Source organism: Seriola aureovittata, chromosome 13 (genome assembly GCF_021018895.1).
Source record: "Seriola aureovittata isolate HTS-2021-v1 ecotype China chromosome 13, ASM2101889v1, whole genome shotgun sequence".
NCBI lineage: Eukaryota > Metazoa > Chordata > Actinopteri > Carangiformes > Carangidae > Seriola > Seriola aureovittata.
Window position 1 is genome coordinate 12,571,504 of NC_079376.1, and position 23,907 is coordinate 12,595,410.

The 23,907-nt window shown below is 38.5% G+C and overlaps 3 protein-coding genes across 12 annotated transcripts in view; 2 read left to right on the forward strand and 1 right to left on the reverse strand.

Annotated features, from left to right (window-relative positions):
* The window catches only part of myo6b (myosin VIb), a 36,438-nt gene extending 23,753 nt beyond the window's left edge, over nt 1-12,685 (reverse strand). Inside the window, exons 1-11 of one of the 2 annotated variants that reach the window (XM_056393663.1) lie at nt 12,496-12,685; nt 7,948-8,086; nt 5,587-5,656; nt 5,419-5,492; nt 4,808-4,937; nt 4,569-4,674; nt 4,147-4,202; nt 3,954-4,051; nt 3,684-3,848; nt 2,876-2,956; nt 703-883 (exon numbers count right to left, since the gene is read on the reverse strand). In XM_056393663.1, the coding sequence (XP_056249638.1) occupies nt 703-883; nt 2,876-2,956; nt 3,684-3,848; nt 3,954-4,051; nt 4,147-4,202; nt 4,569-4,674; nt 4,808-4,937; nt 5,419-5,492; nt 5,587-5,656; nt 7,948-8,064 (1,078 nt within the window). In that variant the 5' untranslated portion in view covers nt 8,065-8,086; nt 12,496-12,685. The remainder of the gene's footprint in view (nt 1-702; nt 884-2,875; nt 2,957-3,683; nt 3,849-3,953; nt 4,052-4,146; nt 4,203-4,568; nt 4,675-4,807; nt 4,938-5,418; nt 5,493-5,586; nt 5,657-7,947; nt 8,087-12,495) is intronic. The other variant, XM_056393664.1, reaches the window with a different exon arrangement.
* A 1,942-nt stretch (nt 12,686-14,627) lies between these two features.
* colec11 (collectin sub-family member 11) lies at nt 14,628-18,842 on the forward strand. Of its 3 annotated transcripts, none has more exons than XM_056393665.1 (7): nt 14,628-14,786; nt 15,268-15,433; nt 15,615-15,686; nt 16,168-16,239; nt 16,332-16,385; nt 16,515-16,610; nt 16,785-18,842. In XM_056393665.1, exons 2-7 carry the CDS (start codon nt 15,298-15,300, stop codon nt 17,192-17,194), a joined length of 840 nt encoding a protein of 279 aa, XP_056249640.1. In that variant the 5' UTR covers nt 14,628-14,786; nt 15,268-15,297; the 3' UTR covers nt 17,195-18,842. The 3 variants fall into 3 exon arrangements, with proteins under 3 accessions (XP_056249640.1, XP_056249643.1, XP_056249641.1); XM_056393668.1 differs by having other exon boundaries at nt 16,803-18,842; XM_056393666.1 differs by having other exon boundaries at nt 14,646-14,786; nt 15,271-15,433.
* Nucleotides 18,843-19,930: 1,088 nt separating this feature from the next.
* LOC130179711 (doublecortin domain-containing protein 2) overlaps nt 19,931-23,907 on the forward strand; it is a 75,696-nt gene continuing 71,719 nt past the window's right edge. For 5 of the 7 annotated variants that reach the window (XR_008829315.1, XR_008829316.1, XM_056392691.1 and 2 more), the window contains exons 1-6: nt 19,931-20,496; nt 21,004-21,052; nt 21,258-21,334; nt 21,461-21,592; nt 22,096-22,248; nt 22,389-22,437. Coding sequence is in view for 4 of the 7 variants with exons in the window: in XM_056392691.1 (XP_056248666.1) it covers nt 20,222-20,496; nt 21,004-21,052; nt 21,258-21,334; nt 21,461-21,592; nt 22,096-22,248; nt 22,389-22,437 (735 nt within the window). In the remaining 3 variants the exon portion in view is untranslated. The remainder of the gene's footprint in view (nt 20,497-21,003; nt 21,053-21,257; nt 21,335-21,460; nt 21,593-22,095; nt 22,249-22,388; nt 22,438-23,907) is intronic. The other 2 variants (XR_008829317.1, XM_056392690.1) reach the window with 1 other exon arrangement.

Sequence of the window (23,907 nt, forward strand, 5' to 3'; positions counted from 1 at the left end):
TACCATTAAAAATCACCACCTATAGCTTTTTTTTTTTTTTTTTTTACATTTTCTCTTCTTTTATATATGCCATTGTTTGTATTTTTCTTCTGCTGGGTTTTTTGGGAAATCATTACGAACACATTTTATTTCATCTCCAACCAGCTTTGTGCTGATTTGACATATTAAAGAATAGTGAATCTATACTTTAAAAACCATGATTAAATTAACATCTTTGTAACCACATCACACTATTGCACAAGTTGCATATACCTTTTATTTACAAAGTGAGCAAGTAAAGAAGTGGTAAGTAGTGGCACCTTCCACACTCAGAGGTCTAATGCGTAGACAGACAGACAGACAGACAGACAGACAGACTGACTGACAGACAGAAAAAGAATGAAAAAGGAAGGAGAGGGAGAGATAATTGTTGCCAGGGTAACAGAGGTCTTATTTATCATCACTTGAGATGGAATTGTAGTGACAACCGAGGACATAGGTCTAGTCTTCAAAAATGTACACTGATTTAATAACACAACTGTAGAAATTTAAGTGCTCACAATTTGTGGCAGCAGAATAGGTGGAAAAAAAAAAAAAGATAGATGACCTTGTTTGTCTGTATGATGAATATGAATCCTGTGGCTAAAGAGACAAAAAGTGCACTGAAAAATAGCACTATGATGCAAGTTCTCAAGAAATACATCAATACACCATCTGCCTCACCCGAGGAGCTCCCTGTTTCTTCAAAGTCAATGTTGCCCAGATGCAGAACACCAGCAACCACTCTGAACAGGTCCAGCTTCTCAGTGTCATCCAGACCAATCTTCTTCATGGCCACACACATCCTGTTGAAGTCGCCCTGGTCGTCAAGAAGAGGGTCCTTCAGAGCACCGACCTTTTGATGCTGCAAAAGAAATTGAAAGTTGGAAACAGCGGAGAAACAGGCAATGTGTAAGAGTTCATGATTTACTCAAAAGAGATTAAGTCCATGAATATCAATCTGTATTCTATGTAAACTAAAGGTAAATCTGATTCTAAACTGAATTGGGGGTGAACCACCAGGCCACACTTAACTATAAAAACCACATGTTAGAGATCAACAAACTATTTTACAGTAACATGTTAAAAGAGCCTCCACCAGCAGCACACAGCAAACACACCATCCTATAAACCAAGGCTGCTCCGCCACAGTGCCCTGGCCCAAATGTCTTGACAACTAATGTATTTATGCTTTTAAAGGAAAGACAGAACCAATCTAAAATTGTGCAACATCTCAGGAGTGATGAAAGCAGAAAGCACAGGCATGCAGAGTAAAAACGTCGCTGGACCAGACCACTTCAAGATTGTAGATTAATCTTAACAAAGGCTGCACAATTATGAGTAAATGTATACCCCTGATTATACTGTAATATAAAGAGACCATTCAGTTATTGTACTGATGGGAACAAAAGACAGCAAGCCTGCAAAATAAAATGTCAATCTTAAACAAACATTGATTGTGACTATGGGAAATATACAATAATTGTGCAGCCCTGCGTTGTACAGTATGACTGAGAAAAAGGTGAGTATGCAAACATCTTTATCCTTATTTTCTATCATAGAACCACACAGCCCCAATCCCACCCAAACCAGGCAGACACAAGCAGACAAAGAGGAAGCATGCACTACACAAACAGCAGCATGTAAAACCTGAACGTCTCAGTGTATACTTTAGGAAGAATACAGGATAAAGAGTAGGGAGCACAAAACCCTGATAAGAAAAGGAACATCACCTTATTGTCCTATATACAGTAACAGAGACACGTGGTGGGATAGACAGATGCATAATGACGTGATTAGCAACATGTGAATAACACAGTGTATTTACAACCACATAGCTTACAGGGCTTCCATTCACAAAGGTACAAGGCACTGTTACAGATTTTGTAAGCACAAATAAAGACCCCTTCATATTTCATTTATCATTGATATCTATTAGAAAAGCACTTTAAGTAACTGACGTTTTAAAATAAAGCTCCTTACAATTATAATTTCAAATATTTTCCAATATTTTAAATTACATGTTGTTTTGAAAGATGACATCAGAGCACAGCTAAACCAATAGCACATAACTGCCTCTGAGCTTCTAGAAACAACATCAGTAGGATTACAATATTTCAGTGCTAAAGCAGTAAGTAAGAGTTAATTACAGTACAAGAAATCAAAGAAGAGAGGTTATGTTTGGCCTTTAAGGTAAAATATGATTGAATCATTGCACTTCTTTTTAATGTACTCAGCTAAATAAACCCATTATGGGTAAATCCATTAACGAAGAACTGAAAGCACCTCCTTTGTTTACCACTATTTCACCTGAAACTTTGATTAGCACAAAAAAAGATATTATTCTATCTTAGAAAACAAGAAGTGAAATCAACATGTATAATTAGTCCCTGAGAGAGCAACCTGTCATACTTATTCTTCTAATTGTTTCATGATATTAATTACACATCTCCTACAGGCTTTGCAGCGCAACTCAACGAGGCACTGGTTCTGTTTCATGTTGTACATAATTCATCAAATGCACAGACCTGAACTAATTTCTTGGCATTAAATATTGTGATTGATCAGTTTCTGCATATAAATTATCACCTTTGCAGCACGTTTTCTTAAATATGGTCTGGGATTTGCTTTCTGTCCACTACGTACTCAAAACAATACTGTATATCTACATGATTTATTGTGCAGGAAAGAATTTAATTGTGTGACATTGCAAGACATTTTCTGTCCTTGTTTCTTGGCATTAAATACTTAGTACAGTAATACTACTAAAGTCAAATCTAACCCCCGAAAAAAATTATGTCAACAATAATCTTTCATTGGGTTGAAGTGATTAAACCGGAACAGGACGTGACTTTACCTCAGGACTCTTGCGATTCTGCATGATTTGTTTATCAGAGTCCTTACTGGCAAAGTATCTGGTGCATCCTCGGTTCAGATACTGCAAGAGAGAAAAATCATCTTAGAAAACACTTAAACATAATTAGGTTTTTGATAAATTAAATTCAGGCACAGTATAAATGCATACTGGGGATATTTGTATTGATTTTCAACATCTAAAAGATTTACTCTGCTGTCTTCCAATATTGCTCCACAGCTGACTAGAGGTGAATTGCATGAAGTAATTGCCTCTGTTGATGTGGGTGTCACCTCAGGGACCTGATATAATGACACTATGATAAACATCTGAAGGAACAGCTTGAACTGCTTGTTGTTCTGTTTTGTAGTGCACGTAGAAGAAAATAATGGCTGGGATAAACACCTTTATGCTCTCTGACTTTGCCCCCGCTGAACTGATAATTACATTTGAACAGGACAGAATTCAATTGCAAAATATTTTGTTACTGAAGGGAGTTTCAATTTGTGTCAAGATGTCACTAAAAATAACCTCAAGCGACATCTAGTGGTCTTGTAAAGTAACTACCCACCCATGCCTAATAAAAAATACAAAGAAAAAAAGTTAAATTACATTAAAAAACAGCTTTCAAAATGCTGATTTAGACTCTCTTTCAAAGACAAGACCATAACCCCTAAGTTTCATTTCACTTTGGTATGGCACAATTGAAACAATATTAATTTTATGCTGGCTCACAGTACGGTATTATATATGTTCTTATTCTGAGAAACATTAACACTCCTGACTCTAGGGTCCATTTAAGCTGACTGACCCTGAAACTGTCTGGAGAGTCTAGGTGCAGCTTCTTCTTGATGTCCTCAGATGCCCCAGCACACAGCCTGTAGAAGATGTGGTAGTTCCTCTCGTCGTTACTCTGCATGCAAATCCTCGATTTCTCTAACAAGTAATGGGAGACAAATCCACCCACGACTGCGTTCTGGGAAAACAAAAGAAAAATAAGCTTCAAAAGCAGATTCTAAAGTCCATGGTCCACACACAGCACATAATAAATCCACCTAGAGCATCAGTGATCATCCATTACCTTGTCATTGAAGTGGATTTCCACAAACTTCCCAAAGCGACTACTGTTATTATTCCGGACTGTTTTTGCATTTCCAAAAGCCTCAAGTAGGGGATTTGCTGAGGTTCAAAATACAAAAAAAAAATACTATCAGGATCACACTACCCCAAAACACAACATACATACGTGAGTTATTAGTTAGTTAATATATTACCTTCTACAATTCTCTCGTCAATATCTTGACCACTTCCATATGTTGTGGTCAGATATCTATAGGATGGGGATGAAATAAAACCAGTGTGAAGAAAACAAAAAGACACTCACACTAAGAAAGTTTACTACAATATCTTCCCATTATGGAGTACTCCCTGCCTTATTTTAATTTCTCCCCCAGAAAGGAAATCATTTGTAAAAAAAAGACGATAAATGTGGAGGTGTCATCGTTTCTGCTTGTTTCATAGCAAATTGCATCCAGGTTAATGTTGTATTGTTCATTGTTGTTTTTTGTGGGAGATTTGCAAGGCACTATCAGTGGCTCTCAATGAGGTGGAACACACAACCAGAAAGGAGAGGACCGAGGATGAGGGTGAAGGGAAGAAGGGGAAGGATGCAGCATAATTCATGCTGAGTTCACACCTGAGAACAAACTTGGTGTTTTCAGTCTTTCCAGCACCGGATTCACCAGAAACTATGATGGACTGGCTGATCTTCAGAACCTTCATGTCCCTGTAGGCTTTGTCGGCTGAAAAGGAAAAATATCACTGATAACTTAACTTTCCTGCATAATCAGTGTAAATCAATGATCAAATAACGCATAATACAATGATGTAATTTTTCAAAGTGTAGCTGTTGAGTTGTCTTAACAGTTGTCTCACCTATAGCATAAACGTGAGGCGGCAGAGTGCCAAGTGATTTCCCCTGGTACGACTTGATGGCATCAGGGCCGTACAGTTTGGGGATGTCATAGTAAGGATTCACAGCTATCAAGATATTGGCCACATAAGTCTGTAAGAGATATGTATAAATATTTATTTATATACATATACAGGAATGGTTAAGGTCTCTGCATTTAGAGAGTAAATAAATAGCAAAAAATACAAATAAATTATTGAACAATGAGCAACTACAGAGGTGAAAATGAGCCCAGTGAAGGCTCCTGAGATACACCTTAACTTGTTTCCCTGTCTTTCTCTTCTCATCTACCAGCTGTCCCTCATTTCCTAAGTGAGTAACTGGGATCAGGATTGGGTTTGCCGGTCTGACTTTGTGACCCTGTGCTAACTTCCCTCCCCTCTTTACCACCTGCTACTTTCCCCCCTAGGGAAACAAGGATACAGATCCTGTCTCCTTCTGTCCTCTAACTTGTTACTGTATTTCCTTATGATGCAACTGGATAGTAATGGTTTTGAGCCAGTGTAAGGGCACAAATATAATTGATTTATACTAGCACTAATGGAGACAAGAATAGGAGAAGAAGAGAACGTACATAAATGTGGTCTTTACTGTACCGCACTCTAACATTGTTCAGGAGTGTGGCTTCGTTCAAGTACATAAGGGAACCTGAAAACAGGAAGAAAACAAACGGGTGAAATGAAATTATGAAATTGTAAAAAAATGACTTAACAAGCAACTGAGCGTCTGAGCAGTAACTTACAATTGTCATCTACGTGTTTGTTGACATCATCCTCTGCCGGGAAGACTTGGCTCATTGGAGCAAGAAAGGTCTGTAACATAAACAGTTTTGATGTTGAAACAGACATGGTTCAAGTCGCACTGTCTCTACGAAACCCTGCCAACTTTAAATACAAGATTATTTATTGTTTATTTATTGTCATTTGAAAAGCTTATGACACATAACTAATTTTCCCAGCATCCTATAAAAGAGAGACATATTAAACATCATAAAAAGCTAAGCAAGCATGCATAAACATGAATCATTCATCATGCTTAAAGATCACAGTAATGATGTTTGGTGCGACATGTTCCCAGGCTAAATTACTTACTGATATTCTTGCTCTATTGTTTAAGAGTCTGAGTTAATGGAAATAAACTCAATGGAACAAGCCGGCTGTGCGAGAAACAAGGGGAGACATGGCAGGATAATGAATAATTTGGTGGGAGAGCAACAGGATCTGAACACCTGAGCGAGTGAGTGAGTGTGGTGTGTGTGCGGTGCAGGAGAGATGATGCTGGTGCTTTGTACTGATCTTGTGGGAACCAATCAAGTTGTGTTATTAAAAACGACCAAACCCCAACATTTAAACAATCAGTCATGAATGACTTGATTAAAGCAGAACAGTGACTTTGTCTGGTTATTCCCTGCAGCATATATCAATGTGATAAACACTATTTTCTTCCATTTACATATTCATTGCACTCCCTATATCAATACCACTGCTGGAGTGTGTGTGTGTGTGTGTGTGTGTGTGTGTGTGTGTGTGTGTGTGTGTGTGTGTAATTCTGACCCAGTCTGAGCTACGATGCATGGTTTATTACCACCAACAGCTTGTTAGCATAAACAGAATCTGCTTTGTGTGTCTGCTACAGTACCTTGGCTCAATGTGGATATGCCCGTCCACAATAGCAACCATGTGAGAAATGTCTAACCAATAAAATTGACAAAGAAGAAGAGGCAGCCAGGCTGAGGGCCATGCACAGAACTGAGGCACTAATGAGTTCAACACCGCAGTAAAAAACACGCTCAATGGGCCTTTCATTCCCTCAGTGAATGAAACAGAGTTTCTGCCTTGCAATAGGGCATAAACTGATAATAATCATTCAAAGCTTTTCCAAGTGAGGTTCACTTGAAACTAGTAAAAATCTTATCAAGCTGAGTGTAATATTCATCTTATTTGTGAGTCATTCAGTGGAGCACAGAGTCTTAATATTATGCAGTTATCTGTCAGTGGGGTTAGATAATACCTTGTGTGCAATTCATCTCTGATTCCACAGGTGTTTTGGTTTTTCTTGACATTTGAATGAAATAGAGTATCGGTTTTAAACCTTCAGAAAAATTTAAAAATAATTCTCAAAAAAGGTGAGACTGCACCCCAATGCAAACATGAGGTTTTCTGACTGCATTTGTATAAGCTATAAAACTTAGTTTTGTTCAAACACAGATATAACTCATGACATGAATACAAAAAGATGAATATATTCCATTTAGCTGTACCAGTACCAAGGCCCTGGTGTTGAGCATGCAACATATCGACATGACAGACGAGGGAAAAGCAGAGGTGTAAATAATAAACTTTGTTGTTAAATTATGGCTGAATTGCATTTAGCTGCTTCAGTTTCAGGGCCCTGGTATTGTGCATGCAGGCTCAATGTCACACCGTCATGACTTATGGGACACTCGAATGAAATGCTATCAGATGCACCTGTGCTTTGGCTACTCTAACAAGCCAAAATGTCGGATGTCAGAAAGGTCTTTGCACTAGCTGTGATGAGAACACTTCAAACATAACAAATGCAGAGGCAAATGCTACAGTGCATGTCCGTTGTAAACATCAGAGGCCTGCTTGCTGGGGACACGTGACGGCTCAGGTGTAACAGGTGGCCTTTACCTCCTAATGAGCCGCTCTCCCTCCAGGCAACACTATCAGCACACCTGCTGCTGCTCTCTTTATTTATTCATGCCACTGTACATGTGGTCTCTCATGTTTCTCACATTTTACATATTGTTGTGCTAACGCCTTTCTAACTGAGATCACACTTACAACAGACAGCAATGAAATTACAGAAAATATAAGTTTTCATTTCATACACATGGTTTTGAAATTTTTTCATGAACTTTTGAATAAATGCATTTCTATATGTGGTGATGACCCTCTTGGGATTAAGGCAAACAACAAGCAGTTTATGTGCAATTCTCACATCAACTTGCAGAGCCACGTAAAAGGAAAACAAGCACCAACACTACTATTACCTCAGCCCCTCACCCATTTCTCAGCTGCCTGTAAATGGAAAGCTGGCGTGTGTGTATGTGCCTGTGCGTTTGTATGTGATGACCCACCTTGCCCTTCTGGTTCAGTGGCTCTATGGTGAGCGTGTTGGCTCCTATGTCAACGATCATGCCTAGCTGGAACCCGTCGGTGGGGTGGGGCGCCCATACTGGCTTCCCATCCTCCATGGCTTACCTCCAGTCAGCACGGCTACACAACCAGGAGCAGGAAGGAGACAGAAAATGGAAAAGAGGCAACATACGTAAAGGAAAGCACATATGTGGCTTAAAATAATTATGCAAAGTACAGTGCACAGTTTTGCATTTTTTACTGAAGTTTCAAACAAACTGAATTTGCTTTAGAGTTGCTTCTATTGCCTGTTCCCCAAGGCTTGTGTGGCTACACAATATGTATTTCACTTTTTCTTCACAGCTACGTAGGTGAAAAAGAAAAATGAAATCAGAATTGCTAATTTAAAGACTGAGAAGATAATTTTTTCAGTGTCACTGTTTTTGTTGACATTCTTTGTTTTTTTCTGTTGACCACCTACTTCTTATTTGCATGGCAGCAATTTCCTGTATCCCTTCAAATTGTAATTTCAAAGTCTTTCCATTCACAGTCTTTGCTGAACCCGATAAGTCATTAAAACATGTTTTAAAACAATAATATTTAGCTATGAACTTAATCTTTTACTTGACAAGGAGACTAATATCAAAGCAGCTAGATATGACTTATAGAACCTTAAGTGAAATCCCACAAAGCCAAAGATGAGAATAAAATTCATGATCAAATTGATCTACAAAGGCTTTTTTCAGTTATTTGCATGATGTGATTGGGACCTGTCTGTTTTGCTTTCCATTAACCTGTTATTCCTCCTACTGATCTTTTAAGGGAGGATTTCCCACTGGAACATGACTGAAGGCTTCTCCTGAGGGATGCAATCCCGAGTGAGGACAATGCTACCTCAAGTGACCTCACATAAACTGCCCAGACTGACAGACCTGAGCCTCTCAGGTCTGTCAGTCTGTATTTGAACTCTGAAGTGTCTGAGCTAAAGCAGCAAAACCAGAGGCTATGCTACCAAAATATGAATCTACTTTGTGCCCATACTGGTCACTGTTTGGTTAAGTAAGTACAATTATGGGGATTAGTAAAGTAGTTTCTGCATACTGACTTATGCACTTATACACAGACAGCCCATTTTTAAAGTGTAGAGCTGAGTGTCGTTATTTTAAGTCACAGCAAACATAGACAACTTCACTCACTAGAAGGAAAGTAGGTAAATCTGTTCAATTTAGTTGTTGGCATAATTTAAATGTCTGAGGCAAAACGTACTGCAGGTTGGGTATTTTAAGAATTGCTGTTTTTGCTAAAACTCACAGCTCAGCCATGTAACAAAACTGCAAGACTTGATTCTGCACTTGACAACAGCAGTTTGTTGCAATATTCTGCCTGAATCTTGTGTTGACAATCTCAAAACATCATCAGCCAAATATGAAAGCCGGGTCTTCATGTGTGTCTCATTAACGGTTCTTGACAGTTAATCCTACAACCAGAGTTCTTCAAAGCAAAAGTGCTGACGTTTTGCTCAAGAATCCAATTAGCTTCAGGGATTGAGGTCAAATGTCCGACAGGATAGTCGCTAGAAACTGCTGATGCAGCCTTCAACGAGCACTCAAAGTACATCCAACAGGTACATCAAAGCAGCACAGTGTTGGACTGGAGATGGTAACCTGTAGTGACCATGACTGTTTACTTTCTTTGGAATCTAGATAACAAGATAAGATAATCAAAGATAACAATGATCTTGCATTGTTCATCATTTTATGTTCAATAGTATTCATGGCACTCTTATCACTTCCACATCCCGGGTGACAAGCACTAAATCAATAGATGGAAGGAGCTTTTTGAATATTTTATTTGTTTGTGCTGCATGATATATTCTTAGTATAATGAGTCAACCATTTACTTGTTCCTGAACAAAAGATTGTTACAGTAATAAGGAATATCAGTTGGACTTTTACTGCTACATTATAAAGCTCATGTCAGGTCTGGTCAATACACCTACATCTGGCAAGTGCTCACTGTGGACTTCTCTCTGCACAACTACAATTTCCCATCTGTCACTCACTTGAGGGGTTTTGTAACACAAGGCTCAGATGGAAAACCCATTAAAAATAAAAACACAAGTTAGAATAGTTGGAAAGCTACTGTACGGCCAATAAACAAATTCTTTATTTCTGTGCAGGATAATATAGGTATGTTACAATTTTCAACAAGAAAGGGATGATTTGATTCTGTGTTAATGAAAAACATATACAAAAATACAAAAAACAAATATACAAAATATAGGCTAAGAATTTATCACAACTTATTTATATTCGTGTAAACGGATGAAAACCTGGTTTGCATCTAAATGAAACATCTTTAATGGAATAATTATGAAATGAGAATACAGGCTGAATGTTAAAACTGCTTCCACAGCCGGAGAAAAATGGAGTGTTGTTATCTCACTTTATTATTATATGGCTCATCTATTATTAGAGCAATAATACCCTGTTTACACTAGATGCCTTTGCCCTATGTAGGCCAACAGCGGAGCAAGAGGAAGATACCTCACATCAAAGCACCAACCCACCGTCAAGGCCAAAACTACAGCAAAAAGAACACAAACAGTTGATTGAGAAGCACATTTCATAGACGGTTGTACATGAAATCTTTTAGTTTTATAACAGCAAAATTTGTACTAGAAGATCCTTGAACCTCTCTGTTGGTTGTAAAAAGCAGAGCCAAAGAATTGTCTTCACACTGATAGGGTGCAATGCACTATTGCTGGAGACAACAACACAGATTAAGGTTGGCTGTAACAAGTGAAAAGGTTCTGTCTGTAACTTTCAGAGACCTAGACGACTTTGTACACATTCCTAGTTGTAAATTGCAGTTGTACTCATTTGATGGTCAAACATTACAACTGCAGGGCAATTAATGTTGAATTTACATAGCACACTCTCGTATTCAAAACACATTCAAACATAACATGTAAGCAGAGTTAAAAAATAAATAAATGCACCAGAAAGAGGGAGGATAAGAAGACTTTCCCAGTCCTTTATCTTCAACCTTCAAGCATAAGATCAAGGCTAGTGGGATCCTCAAGACTGCCTTTGACTGGCGACTGATAATTACACAGTTTTCTCACAATTTCCTACTTGTAGTATAGTTACACTATGTCCACACAGGAAATACGCTAAGCTCAAATCCACATGAACAACACAAGCCTACATGACTGCACACATCTGGCTATAATAACAGAAATAATCAGAATACACTTAACACAAAATTAATGCTTGTTTAACATATATCAAGAGCATCCCATCTGTGCCAGTCTGCTGCAGACATGGCTCCATACACAACAGATCTGTCCTCATCATATACAGCAGTGCTCACTGAACCAAGAGCAAAGGGATCCACATGCATTTTTTCAAAGCTAACCTCCAAACAATCTGGGATATCACTTAGGGAGATGACCTTGTACCTAAAAGTCTACACCACAAATTGATGGCATCACTCATTGCTCAACTGAGACCAGTACCTCATGAGTAACTTTGACTCTGCAGCTTTAAATCCTCTTACTATTTGACCCTAATCCAGACAGAGAGGTGAGACGATTCAAGTGAGAGCTAAGCCTAGCAAATAAAAGTCAGTGATCAGTTAGCAGGACAATGCATATCAGAAAAGTGTCACATTCTGCATGAAACACAAAGAAAACTACAGTGCAGAAGAGGAGGAAACATAAACATACACACACACACACACACACACACACACACACACACACACACACAAGAACGGACACTGGGGCTCTGAGGCATAGCAGGACACAAAAACACGCCTCTAGCTTCCTGCCTCTTGTTTCCTGTTCTCTACCAGGCAAAAGGGACATTGAAATCATTGACTACAGGGCAACGGGATCAAGACAGATGTACACACAGGTCACACTTTCAGTGGTGCACCTTTAAAATTCAGTCAGATTTATAGTTTCAAAGAGGGTAGGAAGACTTTGCTAAGCAGTGGCAGCATGTTAGAGATGGTAAATGTAGGCATACAAAAGATACAAGGCAGTTGAATGAAAACAAGGGAAATAATGTGAAAAATGTGAAATAAAACAAATTAAACCATGTTAATAGTCTTGTATAAGGACACTTCAGACATAGCACAGTTAAACTTAATTACTATAGAACAAAACAGTCATACTTCTGTGATATACTAGTTACTCTCCCTGAAGCTTTTAGAGTCAGTTCAACATAATCTCATAATTATTTCAATTTTTACAAATATCCACCCTCTGTACAAGGGACTAACGGTACTAAGCCCCTTATAAATAAGCCATAAGGAGTAGCTACTGGAAGAGTCTGACAGCAAACAAACACCACCAAATGCGGGTAAGGCTAATTATTCAACAAATAAGATTATTGCTGGTTAGTATACAGAGAAAACTAAAGTAATGCACTCATTCCATAATTGTCAGGTACTGTAAAGACAATACGAAGTACGCGAAGCTGTTGCTGACCCTAGCTGTTCGCTGAAAAGTGTAAAAGTTGGACAAAAGAGGGGACACTTACAACTCGTATCCGTCAGACAGCAAAATGTACGTGCGAGGAGACAGTGACAGATTTTAAGTCCCTCATGCGGATGTGTGGCTGTCGCTGTAGTCCAGCTTTCTTGGTCTTTCTTTCACCCCGGAGCAGGACAGGACAGGACCGGACAGAGCGGCAGCAGGGTGTCTGGATGACAGGCTGCGCTCGCGCTACGGTGAGCACAGGTGACGTCACCCTGACTGTACATTTACTGACGGTCCGTTAAAGTGCTGCTCGTAAGATCCTGTGTCAAGCAGATTTTCTGTAGTGCAGAGGAAAAATAAGCATCAGGACAGTGGTAGCCTATATTTCGGTTATCTACATATTTTATAATCCAGACATATTTCCAAATTCTTTCCTCACAGCAACATTAAAAAAGATAATGTTGATCTAACATCCATTAAAAAAAAAAAAAACATGCTTAGAGTAAAATCTGGGGAAATATAGCAGCAGAAATTATATGTAAAGCAACAAGTCGCTGGTACATTTGCTGGCACCTTTCCAGGATTCAGTATAAATCAATAAATTGTTATCATTAAAAAAAAGTGTGAATATAGGGGTTTTTTATTTTACAATTTATGTCGATTACTTTTTGCTTAATCGTCGTAAAACTGGAGTTATGGAGTAAATTCAGTCCACACCATAATGCTTCACTGGCTGCAAATGCTGCCTTGAGTCATGAATATTTGAAAGGCAGGTAATCTAAAACTTTTGGGGGGATTTTTGAAGGAGACACCCAATCCAGCACTGAGAGCAGCCACTGGGTTTGTAAATCTAATTAGGACATCTGATACTCCTCTATTGGACCATATCTCATTACAGACACTAGATGACAGCATGTAAACATTAACATGACATTTTTTGTTCACAAGTTTAAGTCCAAGTTAGTAATTGCATGACTTCCTAAATAATGCAAAACAAAGATAAGCGACATGTCAGTAACAGACACATTTTATTTTCCTAGTCTAACAGCAACTACAATACAACAACGAATTGTGCATCTCATTATTTTGTTAATTTGATCATATATTTTTCACTCTGGTAAAGACTAAGACAGACAACCACTGCAGCATTATTTATTTACCAAATAGGCTACTGGGACTGAATTCTTTTTAAAGCATATCGTCTTTCTTGTTATTTTGATAACATGATATATGGATCAGTGTACTACTGACTGATAAATTGCAAATAAAATGGGATAAAAAAAATTGATACAGACCGCTTGTGTTTTTAAATCCTATACTGTACTTGCATGGACAATGGCTCCACCAAGTGGCCATATTGGGGAGAAACAGATCTGCATGTCTACGGCCAAATCCCAAACCAATTATGAATCAGGGAGGCAGTAAAGAGTAAAGAGCAGGGAAGGGATGCACCGGAGAATTGATCATCAGAGAAATGACAGTGACAAAAGCCCAATATATTATTATATATTTATATTCATATAAAATCATAATTTCTAATTTCTTGACATGGAATGAGTCTTGGGCATGGTATTACAAAAACTTTGAAGCACCCACCAAAGTGCAACTCATTGAGAACTAACCATGATGTTAAATTGACTCCCTGAATAAATCCTTTGAGTTTTTTGTAGAGGCCTGGGCAACAACTTCTCATTTTCCACTGTAAAGCTCTGCAAAGCAAAAATCAGTGCTTTCGTGAGTATGTTTAGATCTTTTGTACCATTATAATCTTCTTTATGTGTGTGTATCCATTCAGGCTACATTCATTTTTAATTAAAAAGAAATTACATAAGATGGCAGATATGCTGTGTGGCACTGAACAAAATATAGTGCATTAGGGTGCACACAGAAAAAAAAGCTGTTTTTAATCACACAAACCATAAGAATACATTAGGACCAGAACTCATATCATTAATACAGTGTAGTGCATTATCCATTGCCACACAAGCCCAAGATAAGATATAGTTTTATGAAAAAGTGGAGAAAGTTCAGGCAACCCATACAAACTGAAACTTAAAATACCTGATAAGTTTCTTTTGCTTTTCTAAACATCTGACAGAGAAGTTAAGTCAGTGGATTCATCCGGCCCCTCCACTGTCAATCACTTGACCACTTTCCCAGCCAATTATCTGTGGAGCCCCAGCTGCTTTGGACTTTATCTGTGAACTGTTTACGAATGTCCTATCACACACATTCTGTGGTGCCTGTGCAAGGATATGAAATGTTTCTGTAGTACCACCATCGTTCAAAGCTCCTGCAAGTCTTTGCAAGCTGGCAGTTCTTTTCCCCTCTGTCTGGAAAGTTCATCTACAGGTAGGCCATCCATATTCTTAAATTCAGTATACTGTTTACTCCTTTCTAACTATCATTTTCACTCAAGAGTTATTGATATTACAAAGATTATCTAAATGAAGCGGAATATGTCTTTGGTCTTGGCAAATATGACTCTGGGTGCGACTTCCATGTGCTTTGTGAACAGCTGTTTCTACCATTAATTGATCTAGTAGATGAGTATGAATTAGTTTAAAGCAATGTTTTTCCTCATTATTAAGCTACTCTCTGTGGCTTCATATGTGTGGTGAATGTTAATACATTTTTTGGGGGGTATTTACAAAATAAATGCTGAAAGTAATGGACAACAGGTGTATGCTAATATGTTATGGGTTTAGGTTGCATTACTGCTTCGCTTCTGAAACAAATGTTTACTCCGGATTCCACTACATCAGCGGTGAAATTCTTGGTTGTGAATGACTCTTAATCATTCATATTTTCTTAATCTCCCTCGTCTCTCCAGTAGAGCCTACTAACCAACCCATGTAGAAGAATGAGAGGAGGGAAGCTGTTACTACCAATGGTACTAATGTCTGTGATGTTGAGTTTTTTAACAATACAGACATCTTATGGGCAGGACTTGGCAGAGGAGCCCTGCACTGTTCAGATCCTTGTCCCTGGACTCAAAGGCATGCCACACACACACACACACACACACACACACACACACACACACACACACACACACACACACACACACACACACACACACACACACAAACACACAAACACACACACAACAAACTGAACAAAAATAGAATCTATTTCCATATTTTATGATTATTTTTTTTCGATCTTTTTCTGCAAAAGGAGAACCAGGAGAGAAAGGACAAAAAGGAGCACCAGGGAGACCGGGAAGAGTTGGCCCTCCTGGAGAGATTGGTATAGTTTTTGCACTCACAATGAAGGGAAGATGCGAAAACATTTACCATACACACATGCTTATGCGTATAATTTTTTTTTTGTTTTGTTTTTAACAATATGCAATAAGCTGAAAAAAAAAGAACTAGGGTAAAGATCACATTGCTCAGGCTGATAATGTGCTGTTACATCACTAACAGGCCATCCAGAGATGGCCAAGTGTTTACATGTGGGTGAGAGGTTGGAGGAGAAATGATCTGCACAATCCACTGCTGCGGACAAGTGTTTACTGAAGACCTTAATGAGGAGTGGAGGGTGTTCTCATGCTTTTATAGGAGATTACACAGACTCATCGTTTTAATTAACCTACCATAGTGGAAGTAAATTGTCGTTTGAGAATTTCAGTTATTTTTTCATTAACTTTAATTTGTGGTCTTTTAAGGTGCAAAAGAAATGCATGTTTTTCTTTTTAAATATTTCTGTCACAATTACTTTTTTTCAGGGCAACCTGGGCTTAAAGGACAGAAAGGAATTATGGGACGTTATGGAAAAGTGGGCCCAAGTGGAATGAAAGGTTAATATAGAATGTACAAATATAGTTCAGTTGTTTGAGAATTAAGTATAGTATATTTTGTGTTTTATGAATAATTACATTTTATATCTCAGGGGTAAAAGGAGACAGTGGGGATCCAGGTCCAAGGGGCCTTGATGGAGAGCCAGGTGAGATATTTTATCATCTTATTTAGTTTGTCAAACAGACTGTTTAAGGTTTAAACACGAATATTTGGTGAAATTTTAGAATGAATTGTGTCGATGATGTCGTAATCCTCCATATTTTTGCCTTATCAGGTATCCCGTGTGAGTGCACACCGATGAGAAAGATGATTGGAGAAATGGACATTCTCGTGGCCCAACTTTCCTCAGAACTGAAGTTCATTAAAAATGGTATGATCTTTGCATTCTTTAAAAAAAAAAGAAAGAAAAAAAAAAGAAGCACTTGCGTTCTTCTTGTTTGACTTCCTGTATCCTTGCTATTGCTTCACTTCTTCTCCTCAAAGTACTGCAAATGCTGGGCATGTCAATGTGAAATTTATAGAAATACAAGTGCTCATTTTTCAGCACTGCCCTCCCCTGCAGCTGTTGCTGGCATAAAAGAGACAGACAGTAAAGTCTATCTGTTGGTGAAGGAGGAGAAACGCTACTCCGACGCTGAGGTCTACTGTCAGATGAGGGGAGGGCACCTGGCCATGCCCAAGGATGAGGGAGCCAACACTGCCATTGCGGGGTACATTACCGAAACAGGCCTGAGCAGAGTCTACATTGGCATTCATGACCTGGACCGGGAGGGTGTTTTCACCTACGTGGATCGCTCTCCAATGACCACTTTCAGCAAATGGAGGAAAGGAGAGCCAAACAACGCCTATGATGATGAGGACTGTGTTGAGATGGTGGCCTCTGGGGAGTGGACTGATGTGGCGTGCCACCCTACCATGTATTTTGTCTGTGAATTTGACAAGGACAGTATCTGAGTGGAGTCCTTAGCGAACAGCTGCTAAAAGATTTGATAAATATAATGGAACAAAAGTTAGACGCGTTCACTGTGTTTGTGCGATACCTTCTATCTGTAAATATGAGGAAAAAATGACATCTAAGTTGTGCAAACTCATATTTTCTTTTCTTCCCTTACAAGCATTACAAGCTATTTATTTTCTTAATTCACACAACAACCAACAAGTTTGTTCTTTGTGTTAGAACCTTACTCATTTTAAGTGCACCCTTAATCTCATACTCTGTGACTCATTAATGTTCCTGACAGTATGCAAGGTAATATACTGAGTTTTTGTTATGCAAAGTATCCACTGAGCAATATTTGCTACAGTGCCATCAACAAACAAGGCAAATGAGCAAATGCAGAGGGGCTGTAGATTTTGTGGGAAATATGAAATTAAAAGAACGATTTTGGTTCCAGTTGAGTGCTTTTAATCAGAGACATTGAATATACCATGCATTTTATGTTCATATTCGTATTCATATAATAAATTATGTGGAGGTTGTTGTACAATAAACATTCACTAGTAATTTAAAAAAGAGACGGTGTCTAATAATTATTTTCTGCCACTGAGCTGACTAAACTTATGGGTGGAACTGTGCTTTGAACCGAATCCTGAGCTAGTGTAACACAGCCTCCACCCAGTGCATAAAAACTGAACTGCACTGTAATGGTCTCTTCAAATGGGATGTATGTTTTGTAGTTTTGGCTGCTCCATGGTGACATGTGACATGTGACATGGTAAAATTTCTTCTGTGAAAAGGCCTATTGTGCTTTTTAAAAAGGTATCTACACAAACTGTTGCTATCTAGGATAAAAAACCATGATATAAAAGTGAATGTTGAGCTTGGACCTCTGGTGGAGTGGAGTTCTTAAAACTGTTATGTGGTATTGAAAAAATACTGTGTATGTGATGTTATTTCTGCTTAACCAAGTTATACTGTGTAAATGTTAAACCCTGAAAACATGTTTATACTGTATTCCCAAACCCTAACCCTCTGTCAACAGATAAGACCACCCTCTGTAGTATGCAAACATCCTTTGGATGCAATAACTCGAGTGACCTCACATCTTAAAACATCCACATTCCAGTTTCTCGCTTTAAATAGTGCATGTTCACAATTTCTGTCTTACCAACGGTGGGAAGCAGTGATTACAGACTGTAAAAAATTAGATTTTTTAAAAATGGGTGGGACTGACCTTTAAGAGTGTCAACGGAAACTCTCCCACTGCAGCTCCCTGATCCTCCACTTGACAAGACACAGGAGTCATCTCTTTGGGAAACCACACATTGCATGTCAGATGCGCTGGAGGAATATCACTAAAAGAAACAGCACATATAGATTTTAATCTACACATCAGATTTAACTGTGATGCTTTAAATGGGATATTTATTTGGACTCAATTGTTGGAGATTTTTCTATATTAATATTGCTAAGAAAAAATGTTGAAATCTATCTTAGGCAGTGAATTGAATCTGATGGTGGGGACTTAACACACTGCAGTCTTGATTGGTGTACTAAGATAAATTAACACGGGCAGTTTTTCTGTGACATGACTATAATTAAAAAATAATGTATCATCTAAACACAAGAGGGTTGACAATAATAATAAATTAATTACACTTGTTAATTGTTTGACAGTGTAATGTTTGGTGAATGACAAAAACAAGACATTACACACTGTGGGTTAGTATGACATTTTCTTCTTTGAAAATCCTCAATGGTTTAGTTGTGTGATTAATAGAAGTTGTCTTACAGCCCCTGCTGTTATTGTTTTTTGGGATGGGCATCCCAGCTGAGATAATATTGCACCACTAAGAAGAAGAATTTGAATATGCATGATGCAGTTCTCCTAATAAAGCACAGCACCGGTCCCTTAAGAAATGAATAATTAATGCTGAGATGAATTATGCATTTAATTGACCAGGACTTGTCTGGCCTAAACCAATTAGGTGCCATTGTTGGTGCAATCTCTGGTTACCTTTGTGGTAAACAATTTGGACAGCTCTGTCTAACAGTGGACTGGCAGATAATCTGTGCTGAAGAAAAGGTCTGTGAATGGGAGATATGGCGACAGTGCATGAAAATAAGGGGAAAAAAACACTGCATTGGATGTTCTAGCCACTTCTATATCTACCATGGAAACATCAAATTTGTCTTGCAGTAGTAATGTTTTAACTTGTGCTCATAAGATATAACTCAAATTTAACTTGTTAAAAAAACTATTTGGAAAGGCATGCTAGTTTGTGATGAATGCAAAGAGTGATTAAGTCTTTATGTTCCCAAATGGTCAAAATGAATGATTGCAACTTTACAATAGGCCTTCGGCTTGTTTATGTTGCAATGCAAAACTCACCCCATGTTCCAGCACATGAGGCTTAAGTCATTCTTCAAAATGCAGATCATGTAGGACTGATGAATCTGCTTCATTAAATGCAAATCCAGTAGCCCAGAAGATACAGAAAAATGGACTGTAGGCCACTGACAAAGTCCTCCCAAAATCCTGTTATAAGAAAGAAAGCAAAGAAAAAAAAAATCACAAAGATACCAAGGAAATGGGAAATTTTAACATAGGTACGTCAGTCACTATACAGTATTATTTTGAATGAGCCGTTTACATAACAGATCTCAACTTAATATTGCCTATATCTGATATGGGCCTACATTTGTGGTCATCTTTAAGCTGCTGATGTTAACGTTACTACTAATGATAAATAAATATTGTTTTTCTGGAGGCTGGTTGCCTTGGAAACACTTACGTTTTGGAATCAAACACCAAGTAAGCTTTGGCTACGCACCAAAGCAAGAAGCTAGCAAACAACACGGAGGATAGGTTTCTGGATAGTGCACCTCTCATGTGGAAGAATTGGATTCCGTTATCAGATTCTATCTCCAGTTACGTCTCCGGAGACTCAACACACCTGCCACTGACACATTTACTATTGACACCAAGCGCCATTATTCTTTGTTTTTTTTAAAAACTGCTTCGTGTTAGCTAGCTAAGTATGTCAGGGAGAAGTGATTTGCCAGCAACAAAAACAATAACTGTCTACAGGAACGGAGACGCTTTCTTCCCCGGAAGGAAAATAGTTGTGAATCCGCGGCAGGTGTCAACCTTTGAGAGTTTTTTGACCTCTTTGACCAGAGGTATTGAAGCTCCGTTTGGCGCCGTGAGGAGGCTGTACACACCTGCACAGGGCCACAAAGTTAAGCGTTTGGACGACTTGAATCACGGGAGTGTATACGTTGCAGCCGGAAATGAGCAGTTCAAAAAGCTGGAGTAGGTATCGTGCTGTAAGGTGTGCCTGGGTATGTATGTAAGCATGTGTGTGGTGTGGGTGTAAGCATGGAGGTCAGGTCACTAAAACCGAAGACGAGCTCCAATTTGGGAGGTGCTTTCACCTCGAAGTTTCTGTAATGTTTGCTTCTTTTGACAGTTTTGGAACCTAAGTAGTTCATACAACCCGTCTACATTCCATGAACCTAAGTGCATAAGGCGTTTAATGTCCTAAACTTACACATACATATCTTAAATAAAGTATGCATTTCGATTTACTGTGCTGTCTTCTCGACCAATATTCGTTGTCCAATTAGCATAAATTCTAAATCACTATTTAGTCAACCTTCAGCTGTAAAAACAGTTTCTTACAGGTAAGTTTTTTATTTGAACTTGCATTATTTAGTCTAGGGATGGTTTTGTCTATCTTTTTAGACCATCAGTAACTGTATATGTTAGCAACTGAAGCCTTGGTTTGAGTCATTTACATGATTTTTTAATGTCCTCCAGCTATTGTGAGATAACAACCAAGAAACCAGAGAATAAGAAGAAAGAACAGGTAAGACTGCTTTTTGTGTTTGATCATTTATATTGAAAATAATTAAATTAAGTTTAACATTTATTTTCAGGTGCTGTATCATTATGTGTGATTAGGGTGTTTTTTAGAAAGAGGTAATTGGGACCAAACAGAGACGATAACACAAAAGTCAGAGTTTGAGCCAAACACTTAAAAATGCCTTATTCCTTATTTATAAAATTTCCAGATCCGGCCTGTTGTTCACAGCAGAATAGTAGCTTCTGCTCGCTGGAGGAGAACTACTGATGAGTCTTGCACAATAAAGTGAGTGATGATTTAAAGCTGGATATAAAGTTATCCACAATTTAAAAGGGTAATGTTCTCTGTTGTGCCATGCAATGACAGAAACCATTGTTTTTTCTGTGTCCTATATATTGTTGTGTTTCACAGTGTCTTTACCAACGGAGATGTTTTGGTGCCTCCAACTCGAATACGGATCCCAAAGTACACTCTCAGAAACTGGGAAAATGTTTTAGCCATGGTGACAGATAAAGTGCATCTTCGTACAGGTGCTGTGTACAGGTAATGTCTGACATAAGTACATTGTATTAAGTTAGTCATGTCCCAATGATTGGCAAGCAAAGATATTACCTGTACTTCCTCTGCATTAGAAAGATAGACCCTGACTTTAAATATACATATTTTAAGGTTTGTACGTCTTTTTTCCAAATATACTGTAATATACTGTCCTTCATTATGTTTTCAAATAAATGTAGTTTTTGAAAAAAATGGTGTACATGATTCCAAAGAGTCAGCTTCTCTAACACAGATGAAAGAAGCAAGATTAGTGGAGGTTTTCCCGTCAGTTTAAATGCATTTAGCAGAGTGGAACGACTTTTCGAATTAATTAGTGATTGGGGCCATATTAGGTTGTGGTGTGCTCACTGGAATTCATCCAAAAGTGCTTGTTAGGCAATATCTGCTTTGATGGATATTTGAAAACGTGCTTATATATTTATAAATTTAGATGAAACAGCCACAATACATTGCTCAAATTTGTGCTATTTCTTTACTTGACTTCCCAGGCTTTGCACATTAGAGGGAGATCCTGTCTGCGGTTCCACTGAACTGGAGAAGAACCAGCACTATGTTGCAGTTGGTGCAGAAAAGTTTAAAGCTCTCCCATATGACCAGTGGGTCCATAGGGATTTAATCTTGGAGAACAACACAGTCGAAAAGTATGAGACCTATGACTTTTAGTCAGTGACATAAGTTTTGATTTACCCAAATCAAATAAGCACTGGGTTCCTGGTATTGATGTAAAAAGGAAAGAGAAAATTTGTTTGTCAGGTTTGGTTTCCCTTTGTCTTCCCTGCAGCCAAGACATCCTGCCTCCTATTAGAAAGACAAGACATGCAAAGGATGCGGTGAGTACAGCTGCTTTAGAATTGGGTGCAGTTTGCCATCTGGTTGTTCATGTTCTTGCAGCATGCCAAACTGTTACATTTTTTCCTAATTTCGCCCTAGTTTATTGTTGTAACACCTTGGTAGTATCACAGTGGAAAAGCGTATCTTTGCACACACAGCATTTCAATTAACATTTCCCACATGTGAGACTTGTTGTGGGGGTGTAATTCGTTATGAAACAGTGCTATCATCAATCACTGTCTGCAGGAGGCATTGAGTTACCGTTGCTTTCCACTTTGATGGGTAATCCCCACAGAGACAGGCTGGCCCACTTGATCAAGTGCAGTGAGCTTCATAGACAGATCATATGCACCAGGGGGACTTCACTGACTGAAAACAAAAAAAAATCTCTTATTCAAACCAGAACCGGGACAATTTGTATTGTGATTAAGTAGACAGTGAAATGCTTTGAATCCATGTGAGGATTGCGCTGCTGTGGGCCCGAGATGAACACCAGATCACACAGTGAAGATGAGAATATGCCCACTCAGCAGGTTGAGGTAGAGATGGGGCCCCCTGTGAGAGATGTGTCTGACATCTGATTTTTCTAACCATGAAAGATGACAATGCTGTGGCAGATGCCAATTTTTACAGATGGAGAAAAATAACCATAACCTTATCTCTAGCTGTATATGTGTTTGACTTATATTACATTTAGAAAAAACATGAATATTTATTAGTAATTTATTTGAATCAGTTTAACTGCCATGGCTTATTTGTAGAATTTCTTGAGCCCATTAAACATATCCAGGCATAAAACTAAAGCTGGAAAACCACACTGTTATCAAACTTTGCTTAGCTAAGGTTCAGTCCGAACACATTAGGTAAGAAAATGTGAAACAAGAAGACCATAGCATTTGCCATTTCACACAGTACCATGAGGTGGAGACAGAGACAGAGCTATGGGTGCATTTTGCATCCACCAGCTCATTGTAGTATTAGTCATTCACAAGACATGATGCTGCCGCATTTTACTCCCCTTGCCTCTTCGTCTCATCCCTCATGAATTTGTAAACATGATCTGACCAGTTAATAAGGACCTTTCAGAGGGGAAAGATACATGTGACAAATATTGCCCACTCTGTCTTGATCTGTCAGTTGTTTAGCTTACTTATTATACATACATTTATAGGGTCATGTCTGCCATTAATTTCAGTTTGACCTCACAAAACAACAGCAGTCTGGTTAGAAATGCCTGTAAAAAGATAATTTAAACATGCCCAGTGAGGCTGTGTAAAATGTAACCTTGCTCTTGCCACCTCACTGTACAGTAATGGTGTCTGTCGTGTCCTGTCCTGTCTGCACCGGCGGCAGAGCGTTTCTGCACTGCTGAATGGGACAGCTGGTCTGGAGCAACTACTGAAGTCTAAACTGACGGCTCTGCAGAGTGTAATTTTGAAACTCTCCAGCATACCATGTTCCCATCGGAG

Coding starts and splice junctions, on each gene's coding strand:
- colec11 (XM_056393665.1), top strand. CDS start 15,298: ATGAGAGGAGGGAAGCTGTTACTACCAATGGTACTAATGTCTGTGATG. Junction 16,386..16,514: donor GGGCCTTGATGGAGAGCCAG/GTGAGATATTTT, acceptor TTGCCTTATCAG/GTATCCCGTGTGAGTGCACA. Junction 16,611..16,784: donor ACTGAAGTTCATTAAAAATG/GTATGATCTTTG, acceptor CTCATTTTTCAG/CACTGCCCTCCCCTGCAGCT.